At 44.8% G+C, this 23,862-nt stretch overlaps 1 protein-coding gene across 8 annotated transcripts in view; it reads left to right on the top strand.

Moving 5' to 3' along the window:
* samd11 (sterile alpha motif domain containing 11) overlaps nucleotides 1–23,862 on the top strand; it is a 321,180-nt gene that overhangs the window by 264,021 nt on the left and 33,297 nt on the right. For 6 of the 8 annotated variants that reach the window (XM_060852146.1, XM_060852147.1, XM_060852143.1 and 3 more), the window contains 4 exons: nucleotides 16,002–16,117; nucleotides 18,073–18,151; nucleotides 19,726–19,770; nucleotides 19,908–20,611. In XM_060852146.1, coding sequence (XP_060708129.1) covers nucleotides 16,002–16,117; nucleotides 18,073–18,151; nucleotides 19,726–19,770; nucleotides 19,908–20,611 — 944 coding nt within the window. The remainder of the gene's footprint in view (nucleotides 1–16,001; nucleotides 16,118–18,072; nucleotides 18,152–19,725; nucleotides 19,771–19,907; nucleotides 20,612–23,862) is intronic. The other 2 variants (XM_060852148.1, XM_060852144.1) reach the window with 1 other exon arrangement.

The raw sequence follows: 23,862 nt of genomic DNA, 5'->3' as shown, positions 1-23,862 counted from the left end.
TGGTGTGCACCGATTATCTGCTGCATTTCCCACATCACAGTGGTGACTGCAACTCGGAATTAACTCTGGCTGTAAAGTGCTGAGTTTGCAGAAGGTGCTATATGAACGTATGTCTCACTTTCTTTACTGAGGACTAACAGCTGCACTTAAGCATTACAATCACTGTACTAGCGGCTAGCTCTCTAGCTTGCTGGCTGTTTAAATTGTGGAATTTAGTCCGATACAAATCCCTACCATTTCCCCATCTCCTTTTACAGAAACGGGAATCAGGATTTTATTCCGAACAGCAATCAGTGCTGCAAGTGCCTGATGTAGCGGGGCTTCTTAATTCCGCAGCACGTTGTCGGCTGCCAATCTTTGCTACAAAGGTGGTCTCTTTGCACATTGACTGATGATCCTTGCTGGGTGTCGGGCTGACACAGGCAAGCACATTTTCCACTTGCTAGCTAACTAACCACATAGAATAACTGTCTCTCTCCAGTCGTGACATATTGTGAGCTATGAATGTGATGAGGAGGCAGCAGCTGTGCATGGTGAGAATATTGCTTTAGTTAGTTGGCGTCTTAGCTAACCCATTGCGCCTGTTGAAAGGTCCTTGCTAATGACAGTTATTGAGATTGGCTCGCAGTTCATTTGATCTCACATTTTTAAGTGCTGAATATTTTTGGTTGACATATTTTCCCTCATTAGCTCTCCCTAAGTCTGTGTGTCAGGAAGGCTGAATGTTTTATTCAAGATGAATATCCACAGGCACACAAGAGTGTCACTGACCCCCTTGGTCAGTGGCTCTTCCTCATTCCGTTAGGGCCTTAAGGAACTACTTAATATTCCAACCCTTCACCCACTGCCCCCTCCCCAAACAGCATTTTATTCCATCTTTCCAAACCACTGTGATGTTTTCTGGGAATTTTTGTGTTTCTGTGACCAGCTGCACATCTAACTTCATGACAGATACCAGGTTGCAAACCATGAGAAAGTGAGGACAGCAGATGCTGGGCGGCACGGTGGCACAGTGGTTAGCACTGCTGCCTCACAGCGCCAAAGACCCGGGTTCAATTCCCGCCTCAGGCGACAGATTGTGTGGAGTTTGCACATTCTCCCCGTGTCTGCGTGGGTTTCCTCCGGGTGCTCCGGTTTCCTCCCACAGTCCAAAGATGTGTGGGTTAGGTGAATTGGCCATGCTAAATTGCCCGTAGTGTTAGATAAGGGGTAAATGTAGGGGTATGGATGGGTTGCGCTTCGGCGGGTCGGTGAGGACTTGTTGGGCCGAAGGGCCTGTTTCCACACTATAAGTAATCTAATCTAATCAGAGCTGAAAATGTGTTGCTGGAAAAGCGCAGCAGGTCAGGCAGCATTCAAGGAGCAGGAGAATCGATGTTACGGTTCCTGAAGAAGGGCTCATGCCCGAAACGTCGATTCTCCTGCTCCTTGGATGCTGCCTGACCTGCTGCGCTTTTCCAGCAACACATTTTCAGCTGCAAACCATAAGGGACATCTTCATTGAGGCCAGGCCTGACTCAGCAATTCACCCAATGCAGTGTAAGCTAAGGGCACATTTCTATATAATTGTGCCCAGTTGGACCCTGTCCCAGTCTGCTGCTTTCTCATGCTCTTTCTCTGTCTCACTCTCACTCATTGACTCTCTCTCTCTCTCTCTGTGTTTTTGTGTGCCTCTCTCACGCTCACTTTTCACTGTTTCACTCACTCATGCTCTTGCTTGTGCTCTCTTACACAGACCCTTGCACTCATTCTCTCGCTCTCTCTCGCTTTCTATCTCCTCCACCTCAAGCTCGGCTCCTGTCAGACAATCTGATTCTTACAAGTAAATCTGTGTCTCTCTGAACCATTTAAACTTTCTTTTCAGGTTTGTCAAAGACATGGACTCATTCTCCTGATGAGATGGGAGGTGACTTTTTTCTGAGGCCACTGCCAGTGGTATTTCCCGAACCTGTGAAATGATTGGGATGTTGAGTGTCATGTGACAGCTTGGTGTAAAGGATAACAGCTTTGTTTGACTGGAATCACTCTTGTCTCTAAGACCAAAGACTCCTAGACCCACTCAGCTGTGATAGGGTTAGGACATACCATTTACTCTTCTTACATGGAAACACAGGAGTGTTCTCACGTCCTGCCCAGATCCATCTCTCAAAGTATAACGCTGAAACAGAATAGTTGATTAGTCACCTCATTGCTGTTTGTGGGAATTATGTGCAGTTTGGTTGCTGGGATTGCCTACAATACAATAATTCATTAGCTGTGAAATGCTTTGGGAATTTTCTGAAACACACTGTAGAAATGCTTTGCCTTTAGAAATAGAATATCACAGGACCTTTTTGCAGCCAGTGGAACTGGGAGGTGGAACCTAAGCTTAACGCTAATTCTGAAAGGTGACCTGTCTACCAGTGCAGCAATCTGTCAGGGCACTCTGCAATGTCAGCCAAAATCTATGGGGCCAAGTCTCTGGTTTGAGATTTAACTCCGAGTGAGGAGATGGAGCCCGCAGCACCAAGGGGGCAAGATAAAGGCTTGAAATTGAGAATATGGGCATACTGGTAAGTGCATTCATCAATTGACCATCCTAATACAGATATCATTGTCTGATCTGAAGGCTAATAGCTCATGTCATTGGAAGTGGTATACAATGCAGTTTAAGAGAAACTGTGAAAGCATTGCAAAGTGGTTGAATTGATCATTCTCCTTTCTCAACCATGTCTGGGTTATTTGTAATGAGTTACAATACTTATCTTATGGATTTTCCTCTGTCTTTCAAGGACAAAAGCTGGGGGGACAAAAAAAACACACATTGCCAGCTATTTTTAAAAGCCATCCAGCTCAACTGTTTATTAATGGGGCCCAAAGTAACACCTTTTTGTTTGATGAATAGATAATTGGAGTTGAGATCTGGCCACCTGTGGTTTATGCATTTGGTATTTAAAGATTTCTCTCTTTCTCTCTCTGCTGTGGAAGTCACAGTCCAATAGTGGGGAGCAGTTTTCAGTTAATATCTGGTGCATCATCCCTGATAAATGTGTGCATGTACCGGATTCTAACCTCAGGAGAATGCAGCACAACCTGATTCCATTCAATTCTCACTGCCTGGGTCCTTTTCTCTCGACAGTGGTCTGTGCTGAAGGGGGTGATGGCTTATTCCTGTGTTTCCTTTCTCTGGCTGTTGTACTGTCTGCATTGTCACCCCACCATGACTCTGATCAGGATTTCACTGTCAAGAGGTTGACCTTTTATAACCCTTGTATCCCGCACACTCGAGCACAGCACATTATTGAGCTCATGCCTTGTGCCAATAATCTTTAAATTCCCTTTTTTAAAACAAATCTTCATCTTTTTATTCTGTTTCCTTGTCTTTGGCTGTCGAGTGTAGTGTCCATTTTCTAGGTTGATGCATCAATCCCCTGATGGAGTTTGGATTAGTGGTGTTGGAAGAGCACAGCAGTTCAGGCAGTATCGAGGAGCAGCAAAATCGATGTTTTGGGCAAAAGCCTTTCATCAGGAATAAAGATGAAGGGCTTTTGCCCGAAAAGTTGATTTTGCTGCTCCTTGGATGCTGCCTGAACTGCTGTGCTCTTCCAGTACCACTAATCCAGAATCTGGTTTCCACCATCTGCGGTCATTGTTTTTACCTAATCCCCTGATGGACTCCACTCCCTCACCGTAACAAGTGTAGCCTCTAAGGACCACACTTCAAATGGTCGTTGGAACGTGATAAATTGCTTCCCTTCCTCTTGAGAAGTAATTGTAAAACCCACCATAAGATGCAGAAATGGGTTCATTGGTCCATAGAGTCTACTCTGCCATTCAATAAGATCCTTACCGCTCTGATAATCCTAAACTCCAATTTCATGCCTTAAACTCGTAACACTACTGATTTAAAAAACCTGCCTATCTCAGAGACTTAACAACACGCGTCTGTAGTAAAGAATTCCACAGATGCATTACAGCCTGAGAGGAGAAATTCCTCCTCATCCCTACTTTAAATGGATGACCCCTTAACTCTGAGATTATGCTGTCTAGTCATGGACTTTTCCACCAGGAGAAACAACCTTTCAGCATCTATCCTTCCGAATCGCCTGACAATCTTATGTTTCAATAATGATTTGGAGATGTCGGTGTTGGACTGGGGTGTAGAAAGTTAAAAATGACACAACACCAGGTTATAGTTCAACAGGTTTATTTCGGAAGCACTAGCTTTCAGAGCGCTGCTCCTTCATCACCTGAGTGCTCTGAAAGCTAGTACTTCGAAATAAACATGTTGGACTATAACCTGGTGTTGTGTGATTTTTAACTATATTTCAATAACGTCACTTCTCATTGCTCTAAATGCCAATAAGTACAGACTTAACCTGCACTACATCTCTTCATAAGACAATTAACAAACCTGTTGGACTATAACCTGGTGTTGTGTGATTTTTAACTTTGCAACTCCATAACCAGGATCAGCATAGTTCTCTACACTGCCTCCAGGAACAGAATATCTTTCCTTAGATAAGTACACAAAACATCCCACTGTACTCCAGCTGTGGTCTGATCAGTACCTTGTACAGTTTTAGCAAGGTCGTCCAATGTTTATAGTCCATTCCCTTTGAAATAAAGGCCAACATTCCATTTGTCTTCCCTATTACAGATGAACCTCGATTATCCAACATTCAATTATCAGAAGTTCAGATTATCTGAACAAGATCGCAAGGTCCCGATGCTTAGCTAACTATGTCTTCTGGCATTCAATTAGCCGACCGAAATACTCCCTGCTCCAGTCCTTCAGATAACCAAGGTTCCTCTGTATATGCTGGACTTGTATGCTATGTTTTTATAATTCATCCATGAAGGTATCTAAATCACTCTGTTTTGAAGTTTTCTGCAGTTGTTCACCATTTAAATACTGTTCAGCTCCTCTATTCTATCAAAAGTGCATAACCTCACATTCTCCCACAATATGTTGCATCTACCAAGATTCTGCCAACTCACTCAATCTTCCTGTCATCCCTTTTGTGTTGTCCTCACCTATTTTTGCCTGCCCACCTATTTTTATTATCCACAAACTTGACCAAGCCCTTCCTAAAGAAGGGCTCATGCCCGAAACATCGATTCTCCTGCTCCTTGGATGCTGCCTGACCTGCTGTGCTTTTCCAGCAACACATTTTCAGCTCTGATCTCCAATATCTGCAGTCCTCACTTTCTCCAGGTCATTAATATACATTATAAATAATAGTAGCCCAGCTACTGGTTTCCATTCTGGAAAATGTCCCATAACCTCAACTCTGTCTTCTATTAATTAACCAATCTTCTGTCCATGCTAATATACTAGCCCTTACGCTCTGGGTTCTTACCTTTAAAATAGCCCAAACCTCTGATACCTTATCAAACATCTTTTTGGAAATCCAGATGTATTATATTATCTGGTTCCCATTTATCAGTCTCACTCTTTACCACCTCAAAGAATTCTCATAAATCTGTCATACATGATTTTTCCCATCATGCTTGATTTAGGATACATATTTCTAAATGCTCGACAATTACATCCTTTAGTGACATATTCCTAACATAATTTCAATGATAAATGTTAAACTAACTGGTATATAGGGACATTTTGTCTCTTTTCCTTTTAGAACAGGGTGTTACATTGGCAGTTTTCAAATCCTTTGGGATTTTTCCAGAGTCTCAGCATTCTCGTACGATTACAACCAGTGCATCCACTATCTCCTATAGCTAATTCATTTAATATACCAGAATGCAGCCCCTCCAGTCCAAGGGACTGATCGGTCTTTAGCCCCATTAGCTTCCTTTTATTCCCTCTTTCCATTTTTCCCTTGATTAATAGCATTCTGAAAATAGTGTCTTCTGGTGTGAAGACTGGTGCAAAGTATTTATTCATCTCCTCTGCTATTTCCTGGCTCCGAATGATTATTTCCAAAGCCTCATTTTCTCAGGGCTGATGTTAGCTTTGGCTTCTCTCTTCCCTTTTATATATTTAAAGAAGCTCTTGCTATCTATTTTCATATTACTTGTTAGTTTATCCACAAACCTTTTATTTTCTTCCTTTTTAAAATATTTTTGGTAATCTTCTGTTGTATTTTAAAACTTTCTCAAACCTCTGGCTTACCGCTAATCTTTGTCACATTGTGTGTGTTCCTTCTTATCAATTTGGTACCATCCTTAACTTCCTTGTTAACCACGGTCAGTTTTTTATTCCTTTTCTAGATTTCTACTTCTCTGCAATGTATCATTATTGTGAGCCAAGATCTATTTTCCTACATATCTGCCTGTGATCTTCAATGGTCTTCTTTGCTGAACCTCTTCACAGTCTACTCCATCCACCTCTGCCCTCGTTCATTTGCAACCTCCCTTACTTAATTTGGCACTCCGCTTTCCTACTCCCAAACTGAATGCTAATTTTTACTATTGTTTAGATCAGAGTGGTGCTGGAAAAGCACAGCAGGTCAGGCAGCATCTGAGGAGCAGGAAAATTGACGTTTCGGGCAAAAGCCCTTCTTCAGGAATCCGATTCCTGATGAAGGGATTTTGCCCGAAACATCGACTCTCCTGCTCCTCGGATGCTGCCTGACCTGCTGTGTTTTTCCAGCACCACTCTATTAAACTCTGGTTTCCAACATCTGCAGTCCTCACTTTTGCGTAGCTAACTTTTATTATGTTAGAGTCACTGAAACGATTGATTAAACCTGCCTCATTACACATTACCAGACCCAAAATAGCCAGGTCCCTGGGTGGATCCCATATTATTCTGATAAACTGTGTCAAAAATACTGAGTCCTTTCTCATGGCTACCTATTGACCATAGTCAGAGTCATGTATCATGGATCCAATAGTCCATGTAAACCATAATCCCAAACTAATCTGTCCGTTTGGATTTTCCCATGCCACATGAAGATTTAAGTCACCCATAATAAATGTTCTACCTTTTTACTTGTCCTTATCCTCTCCTGATTTATTCTCTGTCCTCCAGCACAGCTATAGTTAGATGCTCTGCAGGTTACCCCCACCAGTATTGTTTTCCCCTTTGTTATTTTTTACCTTTAAACGTATGGACTCTACATCTTCAGGACCAAGGTAATTTGTTGCTATTGTACTTATTCCATCTCAGACTATCCCCCTTTCCTTCCTGCCAGGCCTTTCAAAAAGTACCCTGAACATTTAATTCCTAACTTTGATCTCCTTGTAATCACCTTTCCGTGATGGATATAAGATCACACCCATTAATCTCTATTTGTGCCACTAAATCATCTTTTTATTCTGAATATTACAAGCATTTAGGTGAAGAGCCATTGATTTTGCAGCCTTATCATTTGTTTTCTTCCTTTTGACCCTGTTTACTGTTGCTTTTCTAAATTGGTACACTGCTGTCTCACAGTTTGGTTACTATTATTCCAATAACAACCCTTCAGTGCTGCCATATCCTTTTACTTTACCATTTGCTCTGGAATCCCCTCCCTAATAGGGTGCTAGATCTACCCACAGCACATGGTCTGCAATGGTTAGCACCACTGCCTTACAGCACCAAGGACCTGGGTTCGATTCCAGCCTCAGGTGACTGTCTGCATGGAGTTTGCATGTTCTCACCGTGTCTGCGTAAGTTTCCTCTGGGTACTCTGGCTTCCTCCTACAGCCCAAAGATGTGCAGATTAGATGGATTAGCCTTGCTAAATTGCCCATCGTGTCCAGGAATTTGCTGGCTAGGTTACAGGGCTAGGATTTGGAGGAGTGTGGGGTGGGTCTGGGTGGGATGCTTTTCAGAGGGTCGATACAGACTTGATGGGCCAAACGTCCTCTGCACTGTAGGGATTGTATAGGTCAACTCCCCATTACCTTCTCAAGGAGAGCTAGGGACAGGCAATAAATGCTGGCCAGCCAGCGAAGCCCACATCCTGTTAGTGAACTTACGAAAAAAATTGCTTTCAATTTTTCCAATCATTTGGATTTATTTTATGCTACATTTTGAATTTTCTTGAATGTCACTTTGACGTGAAGTCCTCGTGAAGCTAAATTGCCCGTAGTGTTAGGTGAAGGGGTAAATGGGCGGCACGGTGGCACAGTGGTTAGCACTGCTGCCTCACAGCACCAGAGACCTGGGTTCAATTCCCGACTCAGGCGACTGACTGTGTGGAGTTTGCACGTTCTCCCCGTGTCTGCGTGGGTTTCCTCCGGGTGCTCCGGTTTCCTCCCACAGTCACAAAGATGTGCGGGTCAGGTGAATTGGCCATGCTAAATTGCCCGTAGTGTTAGGTAAGGGGTAAATGTAAGGGTATGGGTGGGTTGCGCTTCGGCGGGTCGGTGTGGACTTGTTGGGCCGAAGGGCCTGTTTCCACACTGTAAGTCTAATCTAATCTAAAAAAATGTAGGGGAATGGGTCTGGGTCTGGGTGGGTTGCACTTCAGCGGGTCGGTGTGGACTTGTTGGGCCAAAGGGCCTGTTTCCCACTATAAGTAATATAATCTAATCTAATAGACATGACTGTCCACTACAAAAGCCAATAACTTTAACCATAAACTTTGGGACACAAAGTCTCCCTCTTCTGGTGGGATGCCTGTTTTGCACTTTTCCTATTTCAACCATTTTGCAATTAAGGTGAAATTAGTTTTCTTGTCTCTGTCCCATTCTTTTGAGAAACCACACAATTTGCATGGCCTGGTTCGATTGTGACATTTTTACCAAATGTCATTGTTGATGTAAATAAACTGTTTGTGGGTGATATCCCAGATAATTCCAACCCTGCTCTCAGCTGTTACTCTGTAAGATGTGATGACGTAGCAATGGGGAATGATCAATTTTGTTGTTTCACACTCTCTTACAACAGCAACACTTGGTTCAGTGGTTAGCACTGCTGCGTATTAGCGCCAGGTTCCCAGGTTCGATTCCAGCCTTGGGTAATTGTCTGTGTGGAGTTTGCATAATTCTCCCCATGTTTCCTCCCATAGTCCAAAGATAGAGTCATAGAGATGTACAGCATGGAAACAGACCCTTTGGTCCAACCCGTCCATGCCGAACAGATATCCCAACCCAATCTGGTCCCACCTGCCAGCACCCGGCCCATATTCCTCCAAACCCTTCCTATTCATATACCCATCCAAATGCCCCTTAAATGTTGCAATTGTACCACCCTCCACCATTTCCTCTGGCAGCTCATTCCATACACGTACCACCCTCTGCGTGAAAAAGTTGCCCCTTAGGTCTATTTTATATCTTTCCCCACTCACCCTAAACCTATGCCCTCTAGTTCTGACTCACCTACCCCAGGAAAAAGACTTTGTCTATTTATCCTATCCATGCCCTTCATGATTTTATGAACCTCTATAAAGTTACCCCTCAGCCTCCGACGCTCCAAGCAAAACAGCCCCAGCCTGGTCAGTCTCTCCCCATAGCTCAAATCCTCCAACCCTGGCAACATCCTTGTAAATCTTTTTTGAACTCTTTCAAGTTTCACAACATCTTTTCGATAGGAAGGAGTCCAGAATTGCATGCAATATTCCAACAGTGGCCTAACCAATGTCCTGTACAGCCACAACATGACCTCTCAACTCCTGTACTCCATACTCTGACCAATAAAGGAAAGTATACTAAATGCCTTCTTCATTATCCTATCTACCTGTGACTCCACTTTCAAGGAGCTATGAACCTGCACTACAAGGTCTCTTTGTTCAGCAACACTCCCTAGGACCTTACCATTAAGTGTATAACCCCTGCTAAGATTTGCTTCCCCAAAATGCAGCACCTCGCATTTAACTGAATTAAACTCCATCTGCCACTTCTCAGCCCATTGGCCCATCTGGACAAGATCCTGTTGTAATCTGAGGTAACCCTCTTCGCTGTCCACTACACCTCCAATTTTGGTGTCATCTGCAAACTTACTAACTGTACCTCTTATGCTCGCATCCAAATCATTTATGTAAATGACAAAAAGTAGGGAACCCAGCATTGATTCTTGTGGCACTCCACTGGTCACAGGCCTCCAGTCTGAAAAACAACCCTCCATCACCACCCTCTGTCTTCTACCTTTGAGCCAGTTCTGTATCCAAATGGCTAGTTCTCCCTGTATTCCATGAGATCTAACATTGCTAACCAGTCTCCCATGGGGACCCTTGTCGAATGCCTTACTGAAGTCCATATAAATCACATCTACCACTCTGCCCTCATCAATTGTGCAGGTTAGGTGAGTTGGCCATGCTAAATTGCCCATAGTGTTAGGTGCATTAGTCAGAGTGAAACGGGTCTGTGTGGGTTGCTCTTTGGAGGGTCGGTGTGGACTGGTTGAAGGGCTTATTTCCACACTGTAGGGAATCTATTCTAATCTAAACAGCAAGACCATGGAGCGCAATAACTTAACTATTAGCTACCCTTTTCTTTTGACAGGTATATGAGCCTAAAATTTGAATAAGACTGTTATGTTTATGTACCATCTCTTATCCCACTCATAAAAAGAATTGAGAACGAGAGGTCGCAAATACAATGTAATTTGCAACAAAAACAAACAGGGAGGGAGAAAATGTTTTTTTTCTCTCAGAGCGAGTAGTTGTGTTCTGGAATGCGCTGCCTGGAAATATGTTGCAAGCGGGTTCAATGATGCCTGTTTGAATAGAAATAATATACAGTGTTATGAGGAAAAGGCAGGAGAAGGGAACTAAGTCATAATGGTTATTCAAAGAGCCAATGTAGACATGGTGGACCTCCTTCTGCAACATCATAATTCTGTGATATCTCTGATCACACCACAAAGCAGTCCTTTCTGAGAGGGGCATTAATAAAATAGTTTTTGTATGATAGGTGTGATGCCAGCCAGGCCAGCATTTATTAGTCCAGAAGGTGAGAACCGCTATATGTGTAGTGTAGGTAAACCCATCGTGCTATTAGAAAGGACTTTTATAGGATTTCTATTCAGTGAAGAAGCAACCATATATTGCAAGGAATTTGTCTTTTTATTTTTTGTGAGTTTAAAAACAGTGGATTTGAAATTTGTGACAAAGTTTGGGGGCTCGTCCAGGATTTGGATTGGATTAGATTAGATCGATTTGGATTGGAAAAAGTCAACTAAGATTTGGGTGTGGTTGGTATATAAAACAGGTGAAGGAAGACATCCGGTTCGGTACTGCATTTTGGGCTGTAAAGGTCTTCCTGCAGATGTTTCTGTGAGCTGTGAATTTGAAATGATACATCAAGAGATATTTTCAAAGAGAATGAGTCACTCTGTACCTCTTACAAACCAGTGGAAGCCACCAGAGAAAGACCATTGAATACCAGGGGCCTGACCATTTGAAGATGGATCATTTCAACATTGGAATCAGGAAGCAAAAAACACTGAACGGACTTTGCTGTTTCCTCTACCTCAACCAATGATCTAGTTTTCCTGAAAGTAAGACAAAAAACTGGATGCTGAAGATCTGAAGCAAAACCAGAAATTGCTGGAGAAACTCAGCAGGTTTGGCAGCATCTGTGAGGGGAACAACAGATTTAATCTTGCAAGTCCAATGACTCTTACTGGAGCAGTTATTTTGATCATCCGAATATCAAACAGTTATGTTGAAGAATCCATGGACTCAACGTAAACTCTTTTTATTACCCCACAGATACTGCCAGACCTGCCTGAGTTTCTCAAGCAATATATTATGTGTGTGTGTGTGTGTGTCTGTTCTAAGGGGGGAGTTTATAAAGGGATTAGAGTATTAGTTAGTTAGTGTGATATGTCATTGGTTTATATCTGTATAGCTGTAGCTACAGTCTTATTATTTGTAATAAAAATAATTCTACTTAGAATCATAGAATCCCTATAGTGTGGAAACAGGTCCTTCGGCCCAAAAGGTCCACACCAACCCTCCGAAGAGTAACACACCCAGACCCATTTTCTTACATTTACTCCTGACTAACACACCTAACTTACACATCCCTGAAATCTATGGGCGAGTTAGCATGACCAATTCACCTAACCTGCACATATTTGGACTGTGGGAGGAAACCGGAGCACCCGGAGGAAACCCATGCAGCCGTGCAAATTCCACACAGACAGTTGCCCGAGACTGGAATTGAACGCAGGTCCCTGGTGCTGTGAGGCAGCAGTGCTAACCAAAGCTGTGCTTGGTCTAAAAGTCAGATAAGTTATGGTATAGATTTTAACAAAAACTTTTGATATTTAGTTTGATCGCATGAACAGTGCGGCTTGTTTTATGGCATACTACCTCATGATCATAACAATTTCTCCAAGTCCCTCTGGAGGTCAGGATTGTGGATTTGGAAGTTGCTGATTATTGCCTTAATCTTTAGTAGCTGCACTGAGGACTAGGACAGGACTGCTCCCTCAAATTCTTGGTGGCTCTGGCAAAACAGTTAGGAGCACAAGGGAGCCACGTGGCTCACTGAACTCCATTTATGAACAGCAGAGTACTACACACAAGAGCAATCTGAAATAAAAACTGACGCTGCTGGAAACCAATCAGGAGCTTGGAGGGAGACAAAATCTGGGGTGACGTTCCAGGTCGATGAGCTTTTGTGAGAGTTGAGAATTAGTGGGGATTAACCTTTTTTTTAAAAAGAAAAATGGATTCTGGGTAATCCAAAATGGAGGACAGGAGACAATTGTGGCTGTTAAGAGCTCCTCCTTTTTAGTTTTGAGATCTTTTTGGTGTTGGAGTTGATTTCCTCGAATTCTTGGAGCAGTAATTATTGTTTTATAAGCTGCTGCATTGTTTTGGAACTTTAGAAAAACAAGTATGGCTGACAGGGCCCTGCAATGGTGTGATGATGGAACTAACAAAGGAGAAGATCTGTACAGGGGGAGGGCAAGAGTGACGGACAAAGGGGATGATTGCAGCAAGGCGAAAAAGCGAGTGCTAACAAGACACTCAGAATCGGAAGATGGTGGTAGAAACAGCCTGAATAGCAGAGGGAGAGTGAAACATTATCTTCTGACAAAAGGTGCGAACGTTTCCAAGGCAAATGTTCAGGTGTCGGGCATTCTTTTTGATATATAGGACAGCTCTGTGCAAATAGCAGCTCAGACCACCTCCTCTTCTGATACAACCATCCTCTATTTACCACTGTCCAGCCCAGGAGCAATGGCTCAAATCTTGGTCATTTACCTTTGATGTTGAAACTGTTGAATGTAATTATTTTACACCTTGATTTGTATTTCGCTCCATCACCAGGACCTGCAAAATAAAAAGTGCAATTGTTTGCATAGAATCTTTCATTAAATAACGACTGTATTTCTCTGCTCTTCGATGCATGTTGTTACCGAGCTAACAGTTGTTAAGGCTTTTGGTTGGAAGAAGGTTGCAGGCTATTTTAAATATTGATAACACAGGAGGCTTCTCCCTGTGGAGGCCATGCTCGAAAACTGTCTTGCACACACCTGCTGCTGAGACCGAACTTGTTAATATTTAAACACTCTGCATTGAACCTCCAAAATATCAGTGTGTTTCAGAATTGAAGTGTTTATGTTGAATTATAAATTACAACCAAGAGTTTGCTGGATGTAATGGGCACAAATCTTTCAATTACTTGGGTGCTGTAGTTAATTAACCGTCATGTAACTGTTCTCCTTTCCCATTTTATTTAAGGTTTTGACATTTTCTTTTCAAGGTAAGGGGAGTGGAATTAGGATTTTCCATATGTGCTGGTAACCTGCCCAAATGGTAACTGACCCCAAACAAATCCTTCCAGTCAGTGTTGACGAGGGTATTTGATGGTGGATAGTCAGGTGCTGCTTAAAGTCCTGGTCAGTGGGTGATCTCCAGGACTCTGCTTGATTTTCCTCACTCTCTAATCTTCATGTCCTGCTGCTTTCCTAGCTGACATCCGTTCAGATTGGGAGGATTAACCCCAGTAGCTGTCTACTTGTCTCTTTGCTGAATTATCCATGTACATTGCATTAAAACTTACAAGTTAATATCGGAACAGGAGGAGGCAATCGAGCCTTCCCCGCCATTCAATAGGCTGATCACTTTAATGCCTTTTATTCACCATATCCCCATAAGTCCACTGGTAAAACAAGATCTCTCAATCTCTCTGTTAAACATGCACAAAGGCTGAACCTTCTCTGCCCTCTCTAGTAGAGAATGCCAAAGATTCCTTTAAGGTGAAAGGAGAAAGATTTTAAAAAGACATAGAGGGCAATTTGTTTTTTAAACACAGTGGTTTGTGTGTGGAATGAACTTCCAGAATAAGCACATGAATAAGAAATGTTTGCACCGATATGGGCCAAGCAAAGGCAGTTAATTTCGGGATTATACTGATTTGCAAGGATGATGCCAGGGTTGGAGGATTTGAGCTATAGGGAGAGGATGAACAGGCTGGGGCTGTTTTCTCTGGAGCTTTGGAGTCTGAGGGGTGACCTTATAGAGGTTTACAAAATTATGAGGGGCATGGATAGGATAAATAGACAAAGTCTTCTCCCTAGCTTGGGGGAGTCCAGAATTAGAGGGCATAGGTTTAGGGTGAGAAGGAAAGATATAAAATAGACCTAAGGGGCAACTTCTTCAAGCAGAGAGTGGTATGTGTATGCACTGAGCTACCAGAGGATGTGGTGGAGGCTGGTACAATTGCAACATTTAAAAGATATTTGGATGGGTATATGAATAGGGAGGGTTTGGAGGGATATGGACCGGGTGCTGGCAAGTGGGACTAGATTGGGTTGGGATATCTGGTCGGCATGGATGGGTTGGACCGAAGGGTCTGTTTTCATGCTGTACATCTCTATGGCTCTATGATACAGGTTGGTTGTACGAGGGGATCTGTTTTCCATGCTGTATGACTCTGAGTAGAATCATTTCTTTGCATCCCTGATCAAAGTGGTATCCATCTTATTTCTAAACAGTCTCCCTAGGATTTGGGTTCTCCAACCAAAGGGAACATCTACTCTGTTTATGGCTTTCAGAGTTGTGGAAGTTTTAATGAGATCACCTCATTATTCTTTGAAACTGTAGAGAATAAAGTTTGCCCAGCCTCTTTCATAGGGCAGTCCCACTATTCCGGAATAAGTGTGTTAAACCTGGGGGTGGAAGCAGGCGCGTTAGCAATGTTTAAGGTATGTCTTGATAGACACGTGAACGGGACGCGAACAGAGAGCTAGCAACTGCACATGGGCAATGAGGAGTGGGTCTAAATAAAGATTGATGGGCCTGGTCCTGTGTCACTTTGAATTATATTGCATTCATGATAGAATCCATACAGTGTGGGACCAGGCTATTTGACCCATTGAGTTCACACCAACCCTCCAAAAAGCATCCCACCTAGACCCAACTCAACCATCCCATCCCTGTAACCCTGCATTTCCCATGGCTAATCCACCTAGCCTGCACATCCCTAGACACTAAGGGGCAATTTAGCATGGCCAATTCACCCTAACATGCACTGCTTTGGATTGTGGGAGGAAACTGGAGCACCCAGAGGCGACCCGTACAGACACAGGGAGAATGTGTAAACTCCACACACAGTCACCCGAGGCTAGAATCGAACCTGGGTCCCTGGCGCTGTGAGGCAGCTGTGCTAACCACTGAGCCACCGTGCTACTCGATTGTATTAACTGTATTTTTTAACCCTCCAGTCCTGAAGAAGGTTTACCCCTGAAACACTGAATTCTCCAGCACCTGATGCTGCCTGGTTTGCTGTATTCTTTCAGCCTACTGCTTGTCTATCTTTACTACAGTCAATAATATATTTCTTCAGATAAGGAGACCGAAACTCTGCACAGTATTCCAGGTGTGGTCTAACCAAACTCCTACACCATTGCAGCAAGACAAAGCTGCCATTGTTGACAAATTCACATGGGGTGTAGCAGTACCAGGGGAAAATGTGGCAGAAATCAGGGCAAGTGTGTAGGTTATCGACACTCAACAAGGAGGAAGATTTGAAAATAAGATACACTTTGGAGCAGGGATTTAAAGGTGAAAAGCTAGAAGGGGGCAGTCACCAGTGCGAATGGCCACAGGAGTGACTGGAGTGTTGTGTAAAACTCATTTTTTTTCTCTTTGTTTACTGCTTTGCAGGGAAATGTCGCACACAAACCCTCTGCTTTCACCTCAGAATGCACCTCACATCGCTTTAGGGCCTCACCTCAGACCTCCGTTCCTAGGAGTTCATTCGACCCTGTGCCAAACCCCAGGTGAGTGCCAAAACGTGGAAATCTGCCTCCAGAGCTGTCAATAGTAGTTAAGTTCACACTGTATAATATTTTAGATATCTCTCTGATACAGAACTGCGGTTGGGACATTTTATTTTTCTTTTGTTTCATGGGATTCCAAAGTGGCTGCTATAGCAAGGCCAATGCTTTTGCCCGTCCCTAATTGCCCTTGAACTGAGTGGTTTGCATCATTCCAGAGGGCAGTTGAGAGTCAGCCCCGTTGCTGTGGGTCTGGAGTCACATATAGACCAGACTAGATGAAGGACAGCAGGCTACATTCCTGACAGAACATCAGTGAACCATACCCGATGCTGATTGTCATGGTCATGGCAACTCAGATTTATTCCAGAATTGCTAATTGAATTCAAATTCCATCAACAGCAGGATGTGAACTCATGTCACCCTAGAGCTGGACTCTGGATTAATTAATTTAGTGATGTTATCATTGTGCTATTGTCCCCCACGAGGTCAGGAGACCCAGGCTCCAGTGGTGAATGGTCTATTGAATAAGCCCTCCCATTCCAGGCCGGCGCATGGACTCAGTGTGGGAAGTCTTAGCCAGGAAACAATCAGGGCGAGGGAGAGGGAATGTAAAATTTCATGATACGTGTGAGAATTCCACTGTTCTAGCAATCTCCACATCTACCAGAACCTAATTGGGCAACTTTAATGAGATGCGGCAGTATAGAATTTATAAAGGGTATTTGCCAGTAACTCCTCCAAACGTGTTTTGTGTACCTGATACGAATTATTAATGACTGGAATCCAGTAAACCCAGTGAGCAGTTTGCATAGGGGAGGGATCTCACACCAGTCGGCAGTTTCTGCTGGTGCTTGTTAAAAGGGGAAATGTTAGGAGAGTCCTTGACTCTGCCTCAAACAGTGAAGGGTATAGTCTCCCTGAGCCTCTGGTATAGGCAACTGGGCTATCAGGCTGTCTTCAGCACCGCAACGGGAGACTGGGCCTGGATTAATGGCTTCATACATCCTCCTCAAGCAATTAATTATCGGCAAAGAATCACCAAAAAACGAGTGATTGTAAAATCCCACCCGGGATGTTAATGGGAATGGATTGGGTTTACTAGGGTAGCTCACACCTGGAGTGTAAATGAAAGTTGATTCATTTTGCTGCGGTTGGTCACAGTGGATCAGGTTTGCCGTGGGAGATCACAGTGGATCAGGTTTGCCGTGGGGGATCACAGTGGACCGGGTTTTCTGTGGGAGATCACAGTGGATCAGGTTTGCCGTGGGGGATCACAGTGGACCGGGTTTTCTGTGGGAGATCACAGTGGATCAGGTTTGTTGCAGTAGATCACAGTGGATCAGGTTTGCCGTGGGAGATCACAGTGGATCAGGTTTGCCATGGGGGATCACAGTGGACATGGTTTTCTGTGGGAGATCACAGTGGATCAGGTTTGCTGTGGGAGATCACAGTAGATCAGGTTTGCAGTGGGAGACCACAGTGGATCAGGTTTGCTGCAGTAGATCACAGTGGATCAGATTTGCCGTGGGAGATCACTGTAGATAGGGTTTGCTGTGGGAGACCACAGTGGATCAGGTTTGCTGCAGTAGATCACAGTGGATCAAGTTTGCCGTGGGAGATCACAGTAGATCAGGTTTGCAGTGGGAGACCACAGTGGATCAGGTTTGCTGCAGTAGATCACAGTGGATCAAGTTTGCTGTGGGAGATCACAGTAGATCAGGTCTGCTGTGGGAGATCACAGTGGATCAGGTTTGCCGTGGGGGATCACAGTGGATCGGGTTTGTTGTGGGGGATCACAGTGGATCGGGTTTGCCATGGGGGATCACTGTAGATAGGGTTTGCTGTGGTACGTGTCAGGCAGAATGTCGAATGTCTAACCGGAGGTGTGAAGGTGTTTGTTTGTTCTCACTGATTGGTTGATTGATTGATTGGTGACCCCTGAACTGCCGTTGCAGGTTATGGTTTCTTGCAGCCGGCCCAGGCTGAAATCTTTGCACGGCAGCAGGAAATGCTCCGGAAGCAGAACCTGGCAAGGTAAGCTCAGTACTCAGGGGGCTGCTGGGGGTGGGGGTCAGCCAGATGCTTCCTGTTGATCACAAGCCGCGAAATGCCTGTGGTCAATAACTGGGTGCCTCTTGTACCTGCCACCGCCTGCCAGAAGCTGCTATCAATCCCTCTCTCCAGTGTCTGCCTTTACTGCTGGAACAGCCAGCCTGTATCAAGGCAACAATATTAATGTTCCTGAAAGCACTGTGTCCTTTTCAGTGTCTCTTTGTCTGCCCTGAACATCACAAATCGCTTACAACCTGTGACTCCCTCGGTCTGCGTTTCCCTGGAATAGTCCCAGAGGAAACCAGTCCTTTCAGCTCAATTGATCAGAGCTGGTGTTTACCCTATTCTGGTCTCCTCCCATCCCATTGATGTGGTCTTTTTTTCCTCCTGCATTTATCTAGTTTCCATTGAAATGCAAGTGTTATTTGCCTTCCGTGCTCTCTGAGTGCAATTTCTCCTGAATTCTTCACCGAAAATAGGAACAGGAGTAGGCCATTCGGTCCATCGAACCAGCTCAGCCATTCAGTCACCTGTTCCCACTTTCTCCCTCTGGGCTTAGGCACTTAGACTGCTGGTAGGACCTATCCATTCTCCTACAGCAATGCCAGCATCATTCTACCAGGCCATAGGACTGCTCTCTCAATAGAGAGACAACTGGTGGTGGTTTAACCTGTGGGTCACCACATCTTGGGTGAGGCTGAGAAGGTGGGACATTCGTGGTAACATCAGCTGGTGTAGGAACTGAGCCCACACTGTTGGCATCACTCTGTCTCACTAGCTAGCCAACTGAGCCATCCAGTCCCTTTAACAGGTAAGCACCAAACAAACAAGGTCACCTGGATGATAAAGAAAATCTTGCATTTGTATAGAGCCTTTTACAGTCTTTATAACCACGCAAACATTTACCAGGTTTAGTCACTGTGGTTGTATGGGAAACGTGATAATCAGTTTGTGCAAGGCAAACTCTCACAAGCGGAAAATGTGATCATGCGTTTTCACGATGTTGAATGAGGGTTAAAGAATGATTCTAGGCGCCTGGTCTATCTCTCCCTTCTCCCCTTCAAAGCTGTGCTGTGGGATCATTTACATCTCCCTGAAATGGCGGGGCACGCCTCGATTTAGTGTCTCATCTGAGACCTCAGACAGTCCCCTCAGTGCTGCTCCAGAGCGTAAACCCAGATGATGTGCCCAAGTTCCCGGAGTGGGACTTGAACCCACGATTGTCCTGGCTGAGGGGCGAGAGCGCTACCAACCTGACGCTGTGGGTGCTGGAGACCTGGCTTAAGAAATGTGCATTTCAGTGGACTGGGTGGCTCCAGTTGATCTACTGGAAAGACGAGATCAAGTGGGTAAAGGCCTTCTTTATCCCAGAGGATCTTGTGACAGTTTACCAGTACCGTATTGTGTTTCGGTTATCTGACGCGTACTGTTTCTGCTGACTGGGCACCAAGAGTGTCCTGGTGTGGTAGTTGCCTGATGCTCTCAGCTCTGGCCACAGTGAATTTCCAACACCCTTGAGAGTTTGTAATTAATAGAATCATATTTTTTCACAACAGAAATGTCCCAGTGATCAGATTGGCTGCTGCGAAAGAACACCATGGGTATTGAGCTTTCCATCTGAATTATAGCAGAGATTTTAAGACGCTAGTCATTTTCTGAAAGCTTGCTTCTGATAGTCGAATAATATTGAGGTTTTCTTTTCCTTTTTTGTTTTGTGTCTGTTCTCTCTTTCTTTCAGACTCGAGATGTCCGCTGAGCTCCTGCGTCAGAAAGAGTTTGAGAACATGCACAGGCAGCGGATTCTCGGAGCCGACCCTTTGTCGCTGCACTCCAGCTTGCCCCCGGACCACCCTGCCCTGCGTAGCCTCCATGATGTGCCCGAGGGTCACCCGCTGCGTGAGGAGATCTCCCGCCGCAACGCTATGCTGGTCCTTCGGCACAACACGGCCCCTCTGCTGTCCCTCAACCACGCCGTGCCGGGCAACCCGCCCCCCAAGGAACCAGGGCGCAAGGGCTCCCGGAAGGTGGCCCACCACAGGACGGAGGCGCATGGCGCCGGTGAGGTCAAGGACCACCTTGAGGCGCGCGGCCGAGATGGGAGCGCCGACTGTAACGACGAGGAGATGAAAGACTCGGAGAGTGACCCCGAGGCGGGTGACGACAAGCCCGAGAACCTGAAGACCGAGGTGATCGGATCAATCCACGAACTCAAGGAGTGCAAAGAGGGCGCAAAGGCTTGCGAGAACATTAAGGAGATGCATGAGGCCACCAGTGTTGCTCAGAACCCCCCCTGTGTTTCTGTGGGCTCCGACTCTCCCAGCCACCTGCTGGGCTCTGCAATCACTGAAAACAAAGCGAAATATCTCCCGTCTGCTCCAGCTCCGCTCCCTCAGCCCCTGCCTTTTGGATTTCCGTACACGGCGAATCCTTACTTTCACACAGGTAAGCTCGAGTCAGCTGTCGTAAGGCCTGTCCAATGACCTCCAGTCACAAAGGGCTCCAATTTGAAATCTGAAGGAAGTTACAAATATTCCCATCGATAATGATGTGCTGGGAATTGACCCTGCGGTTCACTTGCATTGCCATAGTTTTGCTGAGTTTCTCCACTTGATGAGTGTTTCCATCATTTATATAAACGATTTGGATGTGAACATTGGAGAAAGTGAGGTCTGCAGATGCTGGAGAGTCACAGTCGAAAAGGCTGGCGTTGGGAAAGCACAGCCGTCCAGGCAGCATCCGAGGAGCAGGAGAATCGATGTTACCGTGCGTAAGCCCTTCATCAGGAACTGAAGGAGACATTCCTGATGAAGGGCTTATGCCCGAAACGTCGATTCTCCTGCTTATTGGATGCTGCCCGACTGGCTGCACGTTTCCAACGCCAGCTTTTTCGACTGTGAATATCGGAGTTATTCCTGGTAAGTTTGCAACTGACCCCAAAATTGGAGGTGCAGTGGACAGTGAAGAAGAAGGTTATCTATGTGTACAATGGGACTTTGATCAAATGGGTCAATGGGCCGAGGTGTGGCATATTGATTTTAATTTAGATAAATGCGATAGAGCAAATCAGGGCAGGACTTATGCACTTATTGATAGGGCCCTGGGAAGTGCTACTGAACAAAGAGACCTTGGAGTGCAGGTTCATAGCTCCTTGAAGGTGGAATCGCAGGTAGATAGGGTGGTGAAAGAAGTGTTTGGTACGCTTGTCTTCATTGGTCAGGGCATTGAGTACAGGTGTTGGGAGGTCATGTTGTGGCTGTACAGGACATTGGTTAGGCCACTGTTGGAATATTGCGCTTAATTCTGGTCTTTCTCCTATTGGAAGGATGTTGTGAAACTTGAAAGGGTTCAGGAAAGATTTACAAGGATGTTGTCTGGATTGAAGGGTGCTACAGGGAGAGACAGAATAGGCTGGGGGTGTTTTCCCTGGAGCGTCGGAGGCTGAGGGGTGACGTTACAGAGGTTTATAAAAAGTGGAGGGCATGGAGAGGGCGAACAGCCAAGGTCATCTTCCCAGGGTAGGGGAGTCCAAAAATAGAGGGCATAGGTTGAAGGTGAGAAGGGAAAGATTTAACAAGGACCTGAGGGGCAATTTTTTCACACAGAAGGTGGTACGTGTATGGAATGAGCTGCCAGAGGAAGTGGTGGAGGCTGGTACAATTGCAACATTTAAAAGGCGTCTGGATGGGTATATGAATAGGAAGGGTTTGGAGGGAGGTGGGCTAAGTGCTGGCAGGTGGGACGAGGTCAGATTGGGGTGTCTGGTTGGCGTGGACGAGTTGGACCGAAGGGTCTGTTTCCGTGCTGTATGTGACTCCCACATGTCCAGCCCTCAGTCCCCCTCTCAGCTGACCAGTCTGGGACGGTCAAGGGTTATTCAATCTCAAACTATCGCAGCTGAATCAGTTTTTGTACTTAATCTACCCACTGACCTCCTTACTTTTCAACCAACCAGTAGCCAGGGTTTTTGTTGGTCCCTGCTATCTCCCAGTGTCAAACCAGTTGGGATTTGAAAACTCATCACAGACCTGACTGGTCTATATGATTCATTACTGCAGTTGCTGGTTCAATTAAGTGCTAACATATTCAGATAGATCCTTTTTAAACAAACAGAATGTTCCCAATGACCGGGTAACTCAGGGTAACTTGAGTTGAGCATTCCACTTGTTGGTCAAGTCTGTTTGGCTAATATTGGGGTGGCACAGTGGCTCAGTGGTTAGTGCTGCTGCCTCACAGCACCAGGGTCTCAGGTTCGATTCCAGCCTCAGGCGACTGACTGTGTGGAGTTTGCACATTCTCCCCGTGTCTGTGTGGGTTTCCTTTGGGTGCTCCGGTTTCCTCCCACGTCCAAAGATGTGCGGGTCAGGTGAATTGGTTATGCTAAATTGGCCTTAGTGTTAGTTGGATTAGTCAGGGGTAAATATAGGGGGGTGGGTTTCTCTTCGGAGGGTCAGTGTGGACTAGTTGGGCCGAAGGGCCTGTTTCCACACTGTAGGTAATCTAATATTATAAGCAGCTATGTGGACAGTCTTTAAGACCGAGTTGCACAGGTTTAATGAGGTAAGGCCACTGTAGGAATAGGGTAAACAGGTAAATGGAGTCAAAATCCAAATCTCACTAAGGACCTCAATACTTTTGGGGTTTTGTACCTCTTGTAGGACTCCCTTCATCTGCAATTTCCAGACTTTCGCCACCCAAGCTTCCCACTACTTTATCACTCCAGATAAATTTCCTTCATGAGGTAAGGAACTCCAAGAGTGTTGAGGTTCTTAATGTGTCACATAGCCGTGACTTCATCTAGAACAAACTCACAGAGTAACCTGGGGGAGGCAAATGTTCAAATCCCACCATAGCAGCTGGGTGAATTTAAATTTAATTAAGAAAACTTGGACCATGGAGGCACCATCAATTATCATTATAAACCTTCCACTATGTCCTTTAGGGAAGGATATCTCCCATCCTTACTTGGTGTGGCCTACATGAGACTACAGGCCAAAGTAATGTTATTGACCCTTAGCTGTCCACTGCAACGACCTAATCAACCACCCAGTTCAAGGGAAACTGAAGAATGGGTAACAAAGATTGGCTTTGTCAGCAGTGGCCACATCCGTGAAAGAATAAATGGTTTTAGAAAATACTTATTTTTGAGGAACTTTAGTTCCACTTCTGCTCTCTGAGCGATACTGTGCAAGTTGTGGTTGGGAGGAGGGTCTCTCCGTTCATTCCTTGTTCCCTGGTGCCCTCTGCCAATGCTGTAAAACCTGCTGTATCAGATAGCTTCTGTACAATTGAATGATTGAGGAATAATCTCATTGCTGTAACAATTTGTTAATTTTTCAATTCTGGATTATTTCAAAAGTGGTGATAGATCCTGCTGCTTTTACAGTTTGTGATGGGTCTTTTTTTTAAACAATCCTCTGCCTACATTAATTTATGCTAAACTTCCTTTGTTCTTTCAGTAACTGAACAACATAGTCATGTTAAGAACAGGTTGGAGGCCATTCAGGTCCTCTAGCTTGTTCCAGACTATCTACCCTGCACCGGATCTTCTCTCAGCTGATCCAAAGTTCATGTCCAATGAAGTGTTTGAAAAGGCGTTTGCTTTGAATGTTGATTGATCAGATATTCTTCTCTGATCCATCTCCAAATTTGTGAATGTTTGTTACACGCTGGAGAGGCTGCAATTTATTGGCGAT

The sequence above is a fragment of the Hemiscyllium ocellatum genome, chromosome 37, assembly GCF_020745735.1.
Source record: "Hemiscyllium ocellatum isolate sHemOce1 chromosome 37, sHemOce1.pat.X.cur, whole genome shotgun sequence".
Lineage (NCBI taxonomy): Eukaryota > Metazoa > Chordata > Chondrichthyes > Orectolobiformes > Hemiscylliidae > Hemiscyllium > Hemiscyllium ocellatum.
This window is presented reverse-complemented; position numbering and strand designations above follow the sequence as displayed.